General features: G+C 43.3%; 1 protein-coding gene across 11 annotated transcripts in view; it reads left to right on the forward strand.

The window, feature by feature from the left end:
• The window catches only part of LOC105683739 (ankyrin repeat domain-containing protein 50-like), a 62,592-nt gene that overhangs the window by 43,851 nt on the left and 4,580 nt on the right, over positions 1–14,161 (forward strand). For 8 of the 11 annotated variants that reach the window (XM_048650288.1, XM_048650263.1, XM_048650273.1 and 5 more), the window contains 9 exons: positions 7,858–10,245; positions 10,949–11,122; positions 11,212–11,451; positions 12,135–12,446; positions 12,537–12,858; positions 12,936–13,182; positions 13,299–13,482; positions 13,608–13,824; positions 13,927–14,118. In XM_048650288.1, coding sequence (XP_048506245.1) covers positions 8,632–10,245; positions 10,949–11,122; positions 11,212–11,451; positions 12,135–12,446; positions 12,537–12,858; positions 12,936–13,182; positions 13,299–13,482; positions 13,608–13,824; positions 13,927–14,118 — 3,502 coding nt within the window. In that variant the 5' untranslated portion in view covers positions 7,858–8,631. The remainder of the gene's footprint in view (positions 1–7,857; positions 10,246–10,948; positions 11,123–11,211; positions 11,452–12,134; positions 12,447–12,536; positions 12,859–12,935; positions 13,183–13,298; positions 13,483–13,607; positions 13,825–13,926; positions 14,119–14,161) is intronic. The other 3 variants (XM_012396560.3, XM_025746722.2, XM_012396552.3) reach the window with 2 other exon arrangements.

Here is a 14,161-nt window from a genome sequence, read left to right on the forward strand (position 1 = left end):
GCCGTACGGACGATTGTGCGGAAACTAAAACCTGGCCGCACATATATATAAATCTATATATATTATGTTATATACCCATGCGCATGTAACCCGTATACCTGTCCTTACGTACATACGTATAGATTATATAGATTTACTTCCACTTCTACCACCGCGCGCAACGCTGCAAAGATTAGCGCCTGCACAGAATCAATTAGTCTGCCCAACAAGCCGTCTAATTGGTCGATTTCACCTCAACTGCGCGCCCACATCCCAACGATGTATTCTATATTATTCCGACTCTATGAGAACCGAACTGTAATTTCTCCTATTATACTTTTACTCGTTCTTATACCGTCGTTTATTTTTCATTCATTTCTAGCTTTCGATTTGAAAGTTTTTGGAAAAACGAGATCGTAAAATGAGATACGAGGTTTTGTCTTCTCCAGATCTTAATTAAACTCTGTTCAATATGACTGGTAGCCGTAATTAGTAGACCTTTATAATCTTCGCATCGCCCCTGGCTAGATGTGAGTAACCAGGCATATAAATACGTTACGAAAGGCACATTCTTTCGATCATCTCGTATACATCATCGTCGCCATCCGCACGGACGCCATTCGTAATACCCTCGGCGTTCGCCGTTAATAAATTGTTCGGGACGCGCCGGCGTGGCTCATAATTTGCAATTAAACGTGAAACGTGTTTCATTGACTCACACACGGTATCTAAAAGTAAGTACGTACGTACGTAACGCGCGTATACGATTCGAAACGAAATGACTCACGCGTTAAGTGTTTCACATTTACAATTTAACGTGGAATGCCTCGAACGAGATATTTGCCATGAGATTATTCCTTCATTGAATTTTTTACTCCTTCATTTTTCTTCTCTCTCTCTCTCGATGTTATTTCTTTCTCATATGCCCACAAATTTAGGAAATTACAGTTTTGGAAAACGAAAAGATTCGATGGACGATTATATTTTTGGTATTCCGTCCGGTACCGGGTTTCGTGTAATTTCCTCTTTTTTTTTTTTTTTCCTCCCCTCCCCCCCCCCTGTGTTTCTTTTCCATCTCGAAAAGTTGAGGTTTCCCAGTGACCGGAGCCAACCAACCAAGTATACTTAACCTTCGAACTCCGCCCGCATTGCGGATACACGTGCTTCTGCATCTCGAACCCTCTACGCGTACAATTTCAATCGATGTACCGTACTTGTCTACATATTACCGACGTTACATACCTAACTGTATGGTATATATTATAAATATATATACGTACCGTGTTTTCAATCGTTGAAATCGTTTCGCTATAGCTGCCTCGTGTTTTCTCTGACAAATAAATGTTAAACGAACGAGCCGTTCTTCAGCTTTTCCGATACACCGCCTACCTATACATGCAGCTCGAGAATACTTTTGAACGTCGTAAATAAATTGAAAAGCGGTATCTTTTTTTTTTTTATACATATAATAAGATTTTATTCACCCTGACGAGTTGAGAGAGTTTTCTCAAGACACGTGCCTATGCGGCGGTCATGTCGTCGTGACGGCTATCAACCCGACGCCTTCTTGAACCTCGACGAGTTGCATTCGTTGAGCTTTTCTTCTACATGTCGCCGGGGGGGGGAGTAGGGGGGGGGAGTGGGGGGAATGACGAAGGGGGTAGGGAGGGGAGGCTGAAGAGGGAAAGCTCGTTAAAATTTCACGTCGCGACGCCGTAGCGGAAAACCTTCTCATCCCCCGTTCCCTAACCGTTGGAATATAAGGAGCTTTTACACGTTTACACAACGACTATGTACTCCCATCTACGTACCGTACAATACGCTCGACTCTTCATTCGGAACTTAATTTATTTTCTTCCTCTCTCTCTTTCTCTTTTTTATTCTTATCGGCATTACGATTACCGATCATTGCGATATTAATGATGGTTACGCGATGTTGAAATGATTTCACACTTTTTATTCATTCAGCTATATTTATCTCTCCAGTTGTATGTAATGTATACGTATACGTACATGTATAATGTATGCGTATTCGACGACGCAGTTCGGAGGTCAGTCGGAGGTCGGATAAAGGTCGTCCCTTACGCTACGGCTATGGATACAACCTTCGTACACAGAGCAGCGGTAAATAAGTTTTCATCCTGCCCTCGTCCGCCCCATCCGTGTGGTTCACCTGACCAAAGGACGAATTACGTACGATCCTCCGTCGACTGAAAGGACCTACGTCCATTCGTCACTCTGTGAAACTTGATGTTTATTAATTATTATTATTATTATTATTATCGTCATTATTATTATTACTATTGTCGCTTTTATATCATCCGTATACACATGCAATTCTTATATACCATTCGCGTATGAGGTATGCACATAGGTATCACGCGAAGCTTGGAGAGGGTTCAAAAGACTCGGGTCCAAAGGATATTTGAAAGCACATTTGGTAGATATGTATATCAGCTACGTATACATGATACATATACGCGTGTGGATTATTATATACCTATTAGATACACGCGCGTGTACGTGTTTATTTATGTAAGTATTTAAAATAGTGCATAGAAACTTTATACCGTACCCTGATGCACGTGCGTTTTTCGTTTACATTTTTTTTTATGGACCGACTGATGCCGTACTACCTATAGAAATTCTGCTGTATCCGCACGACTGATCTCGACGAACCAGACGAAGATACATGTTTTTTATCTTTTCATTTTTTTATTACCCGTCTATTATACGGTACCGCGCGTCATCGGGAAATTAGTATAAATTATAAATGTAGTATGATACAGAGGCGTGATGGATGTAATGTGTACAAATGTCCGACATTCGTACAGTTCGTATACCATTTCGAATTATATGACGTTAGAGTATGCACACGTACACGTATGTACACGTATGTACGTACATACCTATACATACAGACGCACATGGTGCAGGTTGATATCTGCGTACTTGCAGGATGACTGCCAACTGCAGGAACTCGCTCATTCGTTGCTTGTCACATTACACACTACATGCATGTGATGTGTACGTACAAAATGGTCGCCATCTTTGCCTCTTCTTCCTCGTAAAATGCAACTGCGTTTTGATGAATAAAAATGTAAATTATACTCACCTACGACGCGTACCCACGCAACATGGTTCTCCAAATAATTACCGTTATTTCTAATGCGGTTATTTTATTTTGCAATGATTATGAACGCGAAATGTAGTTTTTTTTAAAAAAAAAAAAAAAAAAAAAAAAAACAGACTGCGGATGAAATCCGCGATTCGATTCAGTTACCCTGTGTTAGACTGACACGTTTTTTCTGCTTTTTTGCTTTCGTCATTCTATTCTTTCTCCCCCTTGTTTGTTTCCGGTTGTGATATTTCCTTTCTTATCACGTCGTAGGATCGTTAAGGACATGTCTATTATATCAAGGATATCCCCTTTACCTTTCTTTCTATTCTTACGACCGTACGGCTATCTTGCTATTATATTAACGTCAAGTTGACTCGCATTACTCAAAATAGCTTCTTTTATATAGCTCGTGTGAAATATCTCATCTACATTACCTATGAAATTTTTAAACTATTACATTATATCTGTGCTATTACGAACGAGATCAATAAAAAATGAAGGAAGGTAGAGAAGAACATTTGATTCGTCCTTTTTAGACTCTTTTGATTTCATCGTTGTTGTTAACGTTACAATCATCTTCATCATCCTCATGATTTTTCTTCTTTTTTTTTTTCTTGCCTTCTTTTTTCAAATCCATATTCATATTTTTTCTTACCCGGCTTGTGATTAGCGCGGGCGCTTGCTGGCTAAACGAGTTACAATTAAGCTCCGCGTTCCAAATTAACTCCAACTCTACGCTGTTTTCTCTGACAAGCGGTATATACGTGTACGTTCGGGGATACTCGTATGTACATATATAGGTACACCATGTTCCATTAGATAGATAGGTACATACGTATATGTATAATGTATATATACATATATCTACCTATAGGTATGTATGTACGTAATACTTTTGGACAGGGTTTTCCGCAGAGCTGGCAAACGAAGCGGTCATTCCGATATAGGCGAAAAAGGAAAGAGAAAATAAAATGTAAAATAAATTTAAAATGAAAAAAAAAAACTACGACGAACTTGTACATATAGGTATAATATATCAGGAACAGTTTCGTGCCGTTGATGTATGTACGAATTCAATTGAATGAAACGCGAAATGGAGATGGAAAATAGTATAGTCAGATAAAATATTGAAAAAGGAAAATAGTATATCCCAATTTTTTGAGAAATGAAAACGAGTGAATTTCCAAAGAAGTTTTTTTGTCACAATCACGGCGCTTTTCCAATCGCTATTGTATACTCAAACCGTACATCATACCATATTATATCTTTACAGGTGCAAAAATTAATTTCACCTACGTGTGTATATGTGTATACTTTTGAATCCATCATCCCAGCTTATTTCCCGCGCCGAGTTTCGACGAACTTTGAGTGGGAAATATTCCGGTATATCGCGGGGAATCGCTGGAATCGATCTTGCTTCAGGTACGAGGAGAGGTACGCACGAAACAGAGGATGAGTCGTACCTCTACGTACCTGCGCGTGTGTTACGTTGCGTTACGTTACACGCTACACGGTATATAGGAGGTGTTCGTCGACAGGCGATCTGACCTCAGACTCAGGCTGACCTGCTTCAAACGGGGATAAGTTGTTGCCGTTGACCAACCACCTCCCAAATATGGATACCGATACCGGCTCCTATATCTTTCTCGATTCTGTTTCTCCCGCTGCTGCTGCTGCTGCTGCTGCTGCTGCTCCGTTCTCGCGTGTTCGCGAATCCGCGTTGCCGACGACGATAACACGGAGCTGTGCGCGGAGGATGTATAATAACGCAGGACTCGAGTCAGGCTTGCGTAACACAAAGTTCGTCCTTCGTTTGTCCTTTCCCTGGTACATGTACGTAGGCGGTCACACACGTGCAGTAATCCGCTAGAGGCTCGAAAACTACCTCGGTTACGGGGGGAGGGGGGAGGGGCCCCGCCGGTGGTCGGATAAAGGCATAGCTATCGTACGTGTATATATACACGTCGTTCCCGTACGCGACTCCAATTAATCCAGATTTACTTGAAAAGGTATAAATTCCAAACTTGGACCGAACGCGAGCCAATTTCCAACCGTTGATGTATACATACATACATACATGTATGTATACGTAGCTTCGTCGAGTCGATTTTCCAACGATCAAACTGAATTATTCGATCGATGGACCGAATATCGAATTAAAATTCGGTGAAAATTTTACACATCCCTTTCGACGGCACACTCGCGACTATAGCTCGGTAGTGTATATGTGTAGCAACAAGTTAGAGCAAACGCCATTTCTCTTTGCGATATTATAATTTTCCATCTCCTCGTAGCGACTCGACGGAATTCTCTCGTAAGATGTATACCTGTATACGTCAATTTGCTTTCCTCAAACTGCAACTTGTGCGCTCGAATCGACGACCACGACGAAGCTAGATGGCTCGGTCTTCCGTCTTCTTCTTATTATCCATTCCTCGTACATACGATGTTGTATACCTGTACGTGTTTCGGTTGTACAGATTGCGCGTAACAATACTTTGTTTAATTCGAAACTTTGAATCACGCTTTATTGTACAGAGCTTGCGGCCATTGTGAAATCACGTGTTTAGTTTCGCAGTTCCGCACCCTCGTCATGTAATATCGCTCCTTGGCAGACAGCTGCGAGGAGTTTCATCATTTAATTATCGTACCCCCGCCACAGGTACATCTATGAACAGCAGGTATTTTATGGCATAGATCGCTCAAACTTCGAATCTGTATCTCTCGATCTTCTCGTACAAATTCACGCAGACATTAACGCGGGCAACCCCATTCGAATTCGGTCACAAGATGGCCGACATAAAAGACGGTATAATGTAACATCTGTACACCATGTTCATCCGCATCCATGCCCCATGTAGAATCGTTAAATTTCATTTCGCGAAAACGCGCGACGGTGTCGCGAAATTAACGATTCGGAAAGGTGTGACATGTTTTTTCGCCCGAGTAAGGAAACTGAAAATGGGGGTGAAAAAAAAAAAAAAAACAACAACAACAACAAACAATAATGAAACACCGATGATTGTAATTGTGAAAAAGTTGAATCCCTGCGGCACCTGTGCATAGATGGGTTAATTAATCAACGTGGAATATATATACGCCGTACGTGCATGTATATGAAGTGGATGTACCTATGTAAATTTATACGGTATTTTCTACATATCTGTACGTAACGCGGGCGCATACGCATACGTACGTATTGTATGTACGTACTTTCGAAGAGCGAGACGGATTTGCAGAAATTCCCACGAGGAAATGATACAGAGACGCGGAAGTACATGGTATATAATACACACAGTATATACGCCGTACGTAGCTCGGAATATTGTTGAGGTGAAACAAGCCCTCGTTAAAGTCATTAGGGAAATCTGTTGAGTGCGCCATCCCGCCCTCTACACGAGGCACATCGTGTGAATATCCTATACATATACAAAATGACTCGACTCCCAGTAAATTTGCATCCGTACAACGTTATAACGTTATATTTCGCGAAACGATACGATTTTTTGTTGTTTTCTTTCAAAATTAGGACTCTGATTTTTTTCTCTCTATTTTTTAATTCCCCCAATTAAATCGAAAGCTAGCCGACTCGGTCGATCGGATTATCCGTACGACGATATCCGCGGATAGCTGCTGCGGTACGTGTAAAAATGAAAATAAAAATCGTTGCAGCAATTGTTTCGTTATCCTCTGCAATAGGTGTGTATAATAGGGGATACGATGTAATTAATTTAAAATTTAATTGACGCTCGCTGAGATCGTACGTACGCGTGTATATAGAGAGAAAGGGATTATCTCGGCTTTGATTTCATCGGTGTATTCTATGGGATTATATAACGGATTCCGTATGATCCCACGTAATGTAATTATACACTACCTACTACGGTATTGTATATCCGTAGACGATCTGATTTATAGAGAGAAGACTGGAAGAAAACTGCGATAACGATGACGGTGCGGACGACGACGCGATGATAATGATGACGACGATTGCGCGAGGTCGCTGAAATATACATATATATATGTATACATGTACATAGTATATATTCACGTGCGATGCACGGTACGCGGGATCTTCTAACTACCGGTATAGAAAAGATTGTATTAGGATAAGAATTACTATCTCTGGGTATACCTTCATTTTGTACGGCCTCTCATTAAGGTAACTGGTTTCGTGTCGCGTTATCCTCCCACAGTGCGGTTAACGTGACGCGAATAAACTGCAGATATTTCGTGTATTTTTCCCTCAATTCATTCAACGTGAAAACGTTGAAGCAAAAACACGATCACGCGTTTCCCCGCGCAACGATGCTGCGGATGTCTATTCCCGTTCTTCTCCGCGCGAATTTCGATCCCCCTCCCCCCCCTCCTCCCCCCGCAGAATGCGTCGTTCGCAATTTTCCGAGACACCGCCTCGATGAACTTCAATTTAAGCTTACGTTACCCACGAGACATCTGCCCGACAAACGTCATTCCCCCCCATTTAACGAAAGGTACCTCGAGTGAAAGCGAAACTTGAACTCAATTTCGACGTGGGAAATTCAACGCGGCAAAATTAGGGAAACCGAACGGCGTACGCACATGTCTGGCATCTCGTGTATATTTTTTTTCTGGTAAAATCAGCAAAATATATATATATATATATATGCGAATTCGTGTCTGAAATTGTTCGAGGGGAGAAAAAAAAAAGAAATAGAGAAAAAGGTGAAGATGACACGCCACCCCGCGATAAAGTTCCGCTCGATCTTTTGTTTCAGTCATGATGCAGGGGCGACGCTCTACGAAGTGTCCCAAGTCGAGGCGATGACTTTTCCGGATGGAGACCGACGAAGGTGCGGAGCCCCCTGGGGCTTGGATCAACTTCCTGTTTCCACCTACAACCGCGTTAACGGACCGACGAGACGCGCCACTTGAATCTTAACTCGACTTAAAGTTCTCCATCGATTTTACCACTGTGTGTGTGTGTGTGTGGAAGCACGTGTAACCAGTGAATTGATTTAGCCGGGACCGAGAACCCGGATGACCTACTTCTCCTTCGGACGGGGAGACCAATTTACATGAAATTCATTCATTTCCGTCAAACAGTTTCACCCGACGATACACCGCGATTGGGTGAAATATTTGATCGATGAATACGTTACGCGGTTGAAATTGTCAAGGGAACCGAATCACTCGAAAAAGAGAAGAGAAAAAATATTTAATAACGATAACGACAAATATATATATACATAAATGCAAAATAAGAAACTATTTACGATACATTACATTAATGTGTCGATATATAATATTACGCAATTAAAATCGTACCGTAATTGAATATTTTTCAATCGGTACGTGATTAAATAATAATAATAATAATAATAATAATATAATGAGTCGTTTCCTCGTTGTCGTCGTATTTCCGTTTTCGTGCAACTATAACATATAACGCGAGGACGTCAACGGTCTTCTAATTTTCAATCGAGACATTGTAAGCGAGAGATTCTTTCAAAATTTCATCCGCAAAGGTCGCGATTAATTCGCCCCCGAAAATGGCGGCTCCTGTGATAGAGAAGAAACGATTCTTCTGCCGAGAATGGGCATTCATGAAGCTCTCTCATTGCCTAGAGCAGAGACCGGCTTCGAAAACTTGCGGCGCTCTGATAGTCGGCGGTCCGGGAAGTGGAAAAACCGCGCTATGCGCCGAGTTGGCCTGGCCATCGTCGGGAGCAGGTGCCCGTCATCAGAGAGCACTGAACAGAAGGCTATTGGCTAGACATTTTTGTCAGGCGAGAAGCGAGGCGTCCTTGTCACCCGCACAATTTGTCAGGTCCTTAGTAGCCCAGCTGTTGCAGGCGAGTGCCGATGGAATTCACCTGTCCTCACCCACGTCTCCCACCCCCAGTACGGGGACAACGTCTTTAACGTCGAGAGAAGCTGTCGCTGAATCTTACGCGGATAAATTGAGAACCGATAGCGAAATTCAGGCCGCTTTGCAACCGGACGTTCTCGACCGGGATCCCGATGACGCGCTAAAAAAAGCTCTGCTATTTCCACTTCTCGAAGTCGAACCGCCGAAGAATTGCCTGTTCCTACTCGTGGACTCCATAGACGAAGGGCAAATACTCAACCCACCTCAAACCGGAACCAGAGATTCCAGGAGAGAAGGCGACAATGTCAGCAGAACGATAGCGGAACTTCTGGCCAATCATCATCATCTTTTTCCCCAGTGGCTGTTGCTGGTCTGCACAGCCAGAAGACAGAGCAAAACTATATCTCGAATGTTCACGGGATTCAGAAAGATCAGTTTGGACGACCTTCGAAAATCACAGGTGGTTAGGGACGTTCAGCAATATATTCTTGCCAGGCTCGATCAGGAGGACGCTCTGAGACAGCATATTTCTAGGGATACGGCCGAAATGCTCAATCAATTGCATATAAAGAGTAACGGGTGTTTTCTGTACTTGGAAAAAGTGTTGGACGGAGTTGCCGAGAACTTTATCGTACTGCGTGAAGTTCGCGAAATACCTGGAACGCTGAACGGTCTTTATCTGTGGCTGTGTCAACGTTTGTTCAGCAGAAAACAATTCGCCAAGGTTCAGCCTTTATTAAATGTGATTTTAGCTGCTAAATTGCCAGTCACTCAAGAGATACTTTTCAAGTGTGTTTGGACCGCAAACACTTCCATTACGATAGAAGACTTCAACAGACGACTCCATCTTCTGAGACGTGTTATTTCGGTATCGAGAGCCGGTGCATTGATGCTATTCCACCACAGCTTTGCCGAGTGGCTTTTGGACGTAAAACATTGCACGCAAAAGTATCTTTGTTCGGCACCCGAAGGTCACGCGATGCTTTCCGCCTATTACACCCTTCGTGGTCCCGAGTTAAACTCCGACGAAATATGCGTGCTCGGTCAACACCTCCAACGATCCATGATCAATTTGAATCCGACCAGCTGCACCCTCGACGCTCACACGCTGCAGGTTTTATGGATGATCGGCAGCGGTGCGCCGATCGAAAATTGTTATCTGGACAGCTCGGATTGCATCCTCTGGCCGAGGCAGGACACGAAATTATTGAGATTATTGGTCGACGCGGGAGCTAAACCTTCGGAGAAAATTATCGAGGACGATACGAGCAGGGATGTCATATCAGCTAGTCAGGTGAGTGATTACGAAGTTCCTGGATTTTCGATGATTCGCGTAGCGTTTTTAGAATTTCATACTTTAACTCGAAACGTGTGTAATTTGCGATGACTTTTTTTTTTGTTTTTTTTGTTTTATTTCGACGTTCTCCGAGTTTCTGATCCAGAGGATAGCGCGAAAATACCTACACAAATTCGACCGGTACCAAGACAATATGAGAGACAATCGCGGTATGCATTGCTAATCGTTTAGCTCTGATAAGATATGACGCGCTCGATCATTACTCATTCTTCGCATGTTATTTGGATCTCTTGAGCAGTTGTCGGCATACAACGTGGAGAAATAGCGTCGCGCGGTCGTTGCTTGTATCGTCGAATATTCTCTCGGTTTCAATTCCGAAAATATGGATGGATCCGTTAATAAATCCGTTCAGATTCATAAACACCATCACCAGTTCACCTGCACCCTCGGAGCCGTCGATTACAAAGTGATGAAGCTTTCTTATAGCCTTGCCAAAAAATTCATAACTCAAAGCGACTGAAGACAGTTGACGCAAGTCGATCAATTGGCAGAATTCTCATGTGACTCGTAGATGGATTGATCAGTTAATTAACATCCAAGGATATTCCATTGTTTTTCAACATTTGATAACCGCGTCGCAGACGATTGCGACATGAATTTTAAAATGAAATTATATTGTTCCTGCGTGGAATCGAAAAAGGTATCGCAGGATGTGAGTCCTGTGGAGGAACCTCTGGGTGAACCTTTGACGGAACTTCTCGGGGAAAGTGGTGACATCAATCAAGCGGATTCGAGCGGTCGCACGGTCTTGCATACGCTTGCAGCCGATGGAAATGCATCGCTCCTGGAATTGGCACTGGCTGCCTGTCCGCAGGTGAGAGGGGGATCGATTACCGCGCAAACATGTGGGATACAGTTGAAAAATGAATTTTATTTACTTGACTTTACTTATTCGCTCCATAGGCCAAGCTCGAGGCTACGGATCGTCACGGGCAAACACCATTGAATCTCGCAGCGAGACACGGCTATGCCGATGTAGTACGAGTGCTACTTGCAGCTGGTGCTAGTGCAGATCACGCAGACTGTGATGGTTGGACCGCCCTGAGGGCAGCCGCCTGGGGCGGGCATACCCAGGTACAACTACAGCCATCTCAATCTCCGCGCATCCTCAACAGTGTTAAAAGTACCCCCGATGTAGTTAGTGTTGGTTTATTTTATTTCGTTCTCATTGTTGTGGTTAACTTCTTTGTTACTATTTCGTTCCTTTAATCAAATTTGTACCTAATATCTGACTGTAACAGGGTGGTAGGGTGGTTTTTCCTCACTGTTAAAAACGGCACCGAGTTAGCGCCGTAGAAGGATTCGTAGAATCACTGCACCTCACCGCGACTAATTTTAGTCATCGGCAATAACTTGATCAGCTGATACAGGACGATAGTTTATAATTTGTCCTTTGTCCGTTGTACCAAAATTTATTATCGACTACTGAACGATACCCACACCCAATTAGACTCAAACCAATATGTCAGATGTGCACGTCGCGCAACTGATGTGGTGAGAGTATAATCGATAGAGTATCAAATTAACTTTTAATCCATTTGGTATGTTCCGCATGCTCGCTATGCAATATCTGCTTGAAATTTTGTCATCGCTTACAACTTATAACTCATCTGCAATAACATACAACTGATGCTTTTTCTATAATATACATAGGCGATAGTGTAAGATATCCATATCATTATGGATTATGGCCAAAGAACTCTGATTAGGAGATACGCCCGGACATAATGTAAAAAGAATCAGAGCGATTTGGATCTCCTGTGGCCTCCGGATTAATTGTCACTTTTAGTTGAATATTATGATTGACCAACGTTTCCCTAACGCAGGTTGTGGAGCAGCTTTTGGATCGAGGGGCAATGGTGGATTGTGCAGATTGGGATCAACGTACCGCCCTTCGAGCGGCTGCTTGGGGTGGGCACGAAGACATCGTAAAAGCCCTGTTACAGCACGGAGCGGACGTTAATAGAACGGATGATGAGGGCAGGACAGCCTTAATTGCAGCTGCTTATATGGGGCACAGCGAAATTGTTGAGCATCTTCTGGACTTTGGAGCAGAAATTAATCACGCTGACAGCGACGGCCGGACTGCACTTAGTGTCGCAGCTCTGTGCGTTCCAGCTAATCACGGCTACGCCAAGGTACCTCAATTGCGACCGACACTTTTCAAACCCCGACTGACATTCAGAGTTTGACCCCAAGATTTGACTTTTTCTTCCATTCGAATTCAGGTAGTCACGATACTCTTGGAGCGCGGTGCAGCGGTAGACCATCAGGATAAGGATGGCATGACTCCGTTATTGGTTGCAGCTTTCGAGGGTCACAGAGATGTCTGTGAGCTACTTCTCGAATATGAAGCGGATGTAGATCACTGCGATGCGACCGGTCGAACCCCACTTTGGGCTGCTGCGAGCATGGGGCATGGCTCGGTAGTGGCATTGCTTTTATTCTGGGGGTGCTATGTGGACAGTATAGACAACGAAGGCAGAACAGTCCTTAGCGTAGCTGCGGCACAAGGTGGCACCGATGTAGTTAAACAGCTACTGGATCGAGGTATCATTCCTTCATTTCGTTCAATAATTTTTTCATCGAATTGTATTTTATTCACCGACATTGAATTATCTCTCCAGGCTTAGACGAGCAGCACAGAGATAATTCTGGCTGGACACCGTTGCACTACGCTGCCTTCGAAGGGCACGTTGATGTGTGCGAGGCTCTGTTAGAAGCTGGAGCAAAGATCGATGAAACTGACAATGATGGAAAAGGTGCCCTCATGCTCGCTGCACAAGAAGGACACAGTGCCCTAGTTGAAAGATTGTTGGACCTCCATGGAGCGCCGATAGATCAACATGCCCATGATGGAAAGACGGCTTTGAGGTATTTTCTAAATAGCTATTGGGCCGTCCAAAAGACTTCAAAAAAGATGATAATTTCATGTTCAATTGATATCTCTATACTAGAATTCGTGTTCATGTATTTGATACTGATTATAGATTGGCTGCGTTAGAAGGGCACTATGACACCGTCAGAGTATTATTAGCTCACAGTGCCGATGTCAATGCAAAGGATGCCGATGGACGAAGTACTCTTTATATTCTCGCTCTGGAAAACAGATTGGCTATGGCTAGATTTTTGTTGGAGCATGCCCACGCTGATGTTGAAAGTAGAGATTCGGAGGTAAATGTCATGAAAGTTACTCTGTTGCTCACGTCGTCTCAAAGCGTTATACAGACTGTTTTTTATTTTTCATCGGCTAATCACTTGAGATCAACGTTACCAATTAGGTGCACTTATTATTACAGGGTAGGACCCCATTGCATGTAAGTGCGTGGCAAGGTCATGTTGAGATGGTCGCTCTGCTTTTGACCGAAGGTGGAGCCGGCGTTAATGCCTGTGACAATGAAAGGCGGACTCCCTTACATTCTGCGGCATGGCAAGGCCATGCAGCTATTGTTAGACTACTGCTCGAACACGGAGCAACGCCCGACCATACCTGTAATCAAGGTGCAACTGCATTAGGTCTGTTGCTACGCGCATTAGTAATTTTCCCATTTCCAAGAATATTGAAATATCATGTTGCACTCGTAGTATGATATATTAATCTGAACACGGGTGTTATAGGTATTGCGGCGCAAGAAGGTCACGAGCATTGCGTCAGAGCTCTTTTGAATCACGGTGCAGATCCAAATCATTCTGATCATTGCGGGAGAAATGCTATAAAAGTTGCCGCCAAAAGCGGACACGATACCGTTGTACGATTACTAGAGGAGCATACTGCAAGTCAGCGAAATTTAAGACCAGGAGTTAATGGAGGTCGGTATAATGACATTTCGGAAACACTGGCCGATTATGACAG

Source organism: Athalia rosae, chromosome 1 (genome assembly GCF_917208135.1).
Source record: "Athalia rosae chromosome 1, iyAthRosa1.1, whole genome shotgun sequence".
In the NCBI taxonomy this organism is placed as follows: domain Eukaryota; kingdom Metazoa; phylum Arthropoda; class Insecta; order Hymenoptera; family Athaliidae; genus Athalia; species Athalia rosae.